Below are 4340 nucleotides of genomic sequence, written 5' to 3' on the forward strand. Positions count from 1 at the left end.
AAAAATTTATAAACATACCTTTTGTTGAATTCCAGCTTAAGTGATTTTTTTTTAATGTAAATCTTGCAGCTGATGAAAAGCAAAAAGCAACCAATCTCTGCAGATTAGCCTGTTCTTTAAGACTATGGGTCACCTGCCCCAGGACGTTGTAATTGAACAAGGAATCCATGGGGCAAAATAATTGTTTTTCAAAGATTGGCCAGAAGGGAACGAACATTTATATCTTCACTTCAACTGGGAAGCAATGAAATGTAATCCTTTGAGTTATCACTTTTGGTGGTTGTTACCTTTGTCTCTTATCCTCATTTCATGCTTTAGCCTGGCAATATGTCCATGTTTTAACTTTAGATTTTAATAAAAACTTGTTACCCCTGTGTTTCTTGTAACACCTAAGTATGTATATAGATCATCTCCACTCCTTATCAAGTAAATGTTCTTCAGCATGACCAGTGTGCAACTGACATTCACATAGCTTATAGGTCCTAAGTCTTCTGAGAAATATTATTTCTTTAACTGAACCTCTACAATCAGGACAAGAGATTGATTAAAATGCCAAGATAAGAAACAATTTATTATAGAGAGAAGAAAAATTTCTCATCCAAAATATAGAAATCTGTACAACTTTGCCACAATCAATATACATGAACTGTACAAATTTACACCAGTTCATAATTTACCAAATAAAAGATGACTAACAAAGTTCACAAAATAGATGGTGGTTTGTGGAAAAGACTTTTACCCAATTAAGTACAAGGAAAGTTACAAACCAGACCTCCACTTTCTAAAAATAAGAAGTTTACTCAGTCTTAGAAAACTACAAGCTAGCAAATGTACAGAGAGCTGGCTGGTGCTAACACCACAGTTGAGACAGTGTCTTTTTAAGGGTCTTAATTTTTAAAGCCTGTTGCCATGGCAAATTCTGGTCACTTGCTACTTTCAAGGCCAAAAACACAATACAAGGTCTGACCATTTCCCCAGGTCATGCTTACTAGGTTTGTCTTATGTACATTTATACATATTTAAGTGCTAGGTAAAAGTCTTGTCATAAAATTTCCAGTACTACCTTGTTTAAAATGTTGAGCTTTCCTATTGAGCTGCCAAAAAGTTAACAATTTTCAAGTGTAATAGTGCAAATTTCCTCTGCAAGATCTACTGCAGAGAAAGGTTCTTTGAAATACAGATTTGCGTTAAAGGGATTGATGTAAAAATTTACGTATAATGTCTGGGAGAAACTGAAACCACCCTAGGACTTCACTCCCTAGCAAATAAAGTGATCATTTACTTGGACTCACAGGCTATTAAATCATTGAAAGGTACTGTCCAAACTATGGCACTGTCACTTAAAATTTTTTTTACCACTCTATCTTGTGCCAGATCTTCACAGCTGTCACATGGTTTAAATTCCATAATCCATCCCCAAGAGGAGCCCACCCAAAGCAAAAATCAAATTTATCCATCCATAAGATGATCCATCCATAGACTATATCTTAACCTGATACAGTCATCATATTGTAGTTTTTGGAAGGGCTTGTTCTGCCCAAGAGAAGTTCCTCCTTACAGCTGATTCTGCTGTCTACCATTTGCATGTTGGTGCTGTTTTGAGTGCTACCTCCTGCTGGTGAGGCTTCGTACAGCACACAGATGGAGCCATCCTCCCCAATTCTGTAGGACACTTCGTAGGGGTCGACCCAGAGTGTGAGTTCACTTGGGAGAAGCCTGAACAGCTCCTGACTGCTCAGTCCAATCCGCTGTGCTGCCTGTCCAATCAGAGGATCCATTTTATGGTTGATGCGAATACAACGGTAACCCGATCCTTTGCACGGCTTTTCTGGGAACCAGTGATGTTTATAATGTTCTATAAAAGAAAAGAACAGAGAAACAATGCTTAGACGGTTAGTGGTAGCTCCTGCTGGACTTTCCCGTTTCCGCCAGCTCCTCCGAGGGGTGAAAAGGAAACCTATCAACTTTGAAAAATGCCCAGTATTCCGTTCGATGTGCGCGCTCGGGGATGGGTCAAGATCCGGCAGGGTTTTTGAAACAACACAGGAGTAGGGGACAAAATAATCTCCAGGAACCAACCAGTTGAGCCGCCAAAAACAGTCATCACGCGCGCGACCTCGGCCAGCCAGATGGCCCCGGCGGCCAGGCGGGAACCTGTTTACTTTCCCCACCCCACCCCACCCCACCCCACCCCACAGGCACAATGGGGTTTATGGCTTTGGAGGAGAGACGCACCACCGCACTGTTACCCCGAAGGGAAGGAAAACAAGCCGCCCTAAACCACGCTCGCGACAGGGCTGTGTTTGTACCGGTGACAAATCCGATGATTAATGGGCTGGGGCAGGAGGCGCGCACAGGCTGCACGTCCGTCCCCGGCTGGCCGCGGAGCAGCGGCTCGGCTTCCCCTTCCCGGGCCGGGTCGTCGGGCAACGGGCGGAGGGAGTTAGGGGGAGGGGGCATCGAACCACCCCCCCGGCCCCGCGGCTCCTTTGTCCCCAGATGCGCGGACGGTCCGAGGCCCGCAACTCCCGCCTCGGTCGCCTTTACTTTCTTTGTTGTGCGTGTTTTCTTCTCCCCTCCACTTGCCAGGCGTGCGGGGCAGGGGGCGCCCTCCGCCTCGCCCCCACACCCCCGCCGGGACCCGCCGTTAGCGGCCGCCAGCGCACCAGCCGGGGTCCCGTGGCGGCACCCGAGTGCGGCCGGCCCGCGGCGCCGCCGACAACCCCGGGACCCGACGGCGCGGCGGCCGGGCGCCCCTCGCGCTCCCTCCGGGGCCCACTCACCTGCCAGGAGCTCCTGCAGGCTCTGGCTAAAGGTCTGCAGCTGTCGCTCGCTCGTGAGCCCCTTAGTGCGGAGGAACTTGGAGATGAAGGACACGGCGGCGGCGATCTCGCCTATCATGGTGGCGGCCCGGGTGTAGAAGGGATGCATGGGGGCGGCGGGCGGGGGCGGCCCGGGGCGGCCCGGGCTCGGCGGTGCGGCCCCGACGGCGGAGCGGCCACCCGGGCTCTCTCACAGGTCAGAGAGCTGAGAGGAGGAGGCGTGAGGGGCGGACGGCTACTTTTTTTCTCCTTTCTTTATAGTAAAAAAGTTCTTTTCGAAACAGGAGGCGGCAGGAGAGAGGAAGAGACGAGCGATGGCGGCCTGGTCACATCGCTCGGACCTCCCCAGCCGCCTCCGCCTCCAGTTCCGCAGGTTCTGAAGCTTCCAACAGTTGCATTTCCAGCTCCGAGGGGCAAAGAGATGCAGGAACCGTGCAGCACTTTTTATAGCGCCACGGAAAGGAAGTGCGTAGCTGGAGCGTGACGGCCGACTCCAGCCAATCCAGAGATCGCACCATTGTGACGCAAGCAGATTCGGAGCCGGAGGGGGCGGGAAAACGGCTAGGGGGCGGGTCCAGAGACCGGGAAGAGAGGGAGGAGCTGACGTAATCCGCTTGTAAACAAATAAACACCCGAGTGGCGGCCGGAGACGAGTACGAAGGCAACCGAGGGTGCGCGTGTGAAAGCCCCGCCCCCCGTCCTAGCTCCTCCTTCCGGCTTCTGCTACTCGAGGCCCTGCGCCTGCGCGTCCTGGGCAAGCATCTGCGGCCCGGGCTCTCTTGCAAGGAGGCTTGGGGCTGTGCAGATGAAAACCGATCTGTGCTGGCTGTCTATTCGCGCGTCGGCTGCTCCGGTCGAGCTGCGCCTCCGCAGCGTCGGCCGCCTGGCGTACTCGGTGTTTACATCCAGTCCCAGTTCCAGGTCTACGTGGCTGACTTCCCGAGCGGGAGACGTGGGCGAGCGGGTGCCCGGGCCGAAGGTGCTGGGGGCGCGCGCATCACAGATGCCGTGAAAAGTGGAGGGAACGGGCTCTCGGAGGGCCTTCTGCAGCCTCAGGAAGCCCAGGTTACACTCGCAGAAGTGTAACCAACACCACGGGGCAGTGTCTGCTCCACCCTTGGGGAAGAGTGGGGAGGGTGTCTTGGTAAAAGTTTAATTGCAAATTAAGTAAATAAAAGGTTAGTTCGTCTATTTTGGTGGTGGTTTCAGTAACTTAAGGAGTCGAGAAGAGTGGACACCTTCCTGAATCCAGCTTAGTGCTGATAGAGAAGCCTGTTACTGAAGATAAGTATATTAATAGTAACCTGGATCCTGTGAACTGTAGTCTATATTTAAAAAAAAAAAAAATTAATGTAATTTACACCATTTTATACACAAAAACCAAAGATTGCTGTTTTCTTCTCCAAATGACTGTCCGAACCTTAGAGTTCTGCTGCTCTTTAATAAAAAGAAGAAAATAAATATAAAGTCTGAAGCTTGTGAAAGTATTACGCGTAGACATTTAAGTGTACTGGAAAC

The 4340-nt window shown here is 50.4% G+C and overlaps 1 protein-coding gene across 1 annotated transcript; it reads right to left on the reverse strand.

Annotated features, from left to right (window-relative positions):
* Nucleotides 1–544: 544 nt before the first annotated feature.
* BTG1 (BTG anti-proliferation factor 1) lies at nt 545–3237 on the reverse strand. The gene is made up of 2 exons (XM_081058569.1): nt 2784–3237; nt 545–1855 (listed from the first exon to the last, which is right to left on the reverse strand). The coding sequence occupies exons 1-2, from the start codon at nt 2929–2931 to the stop codon at nt 1488–1490; spliced, it is 516 nt and encodes a 171-aa protein (XP_080914695.1). The 5' UTR covers nt 2932–3237; the 3' UTR covers nt 545–1487.
* Between the last annotated feature and the right edge of the window lie 1103 nt (nt 3238–4340).

This window comes from Rhinolophus hipposideros (assembly GCF_964194185.1).
Source record: "Rhinolophus hipposideros genome assembly, chromosome: 9".
NCBI classification, from domain to species: domain Eukaryota; kingdom Metazoa; phylum Chordata; class Mammalia; order Chiroptera; family Rhinolophidae; genus Rhinolophus; species Rhinolophus hipposideros.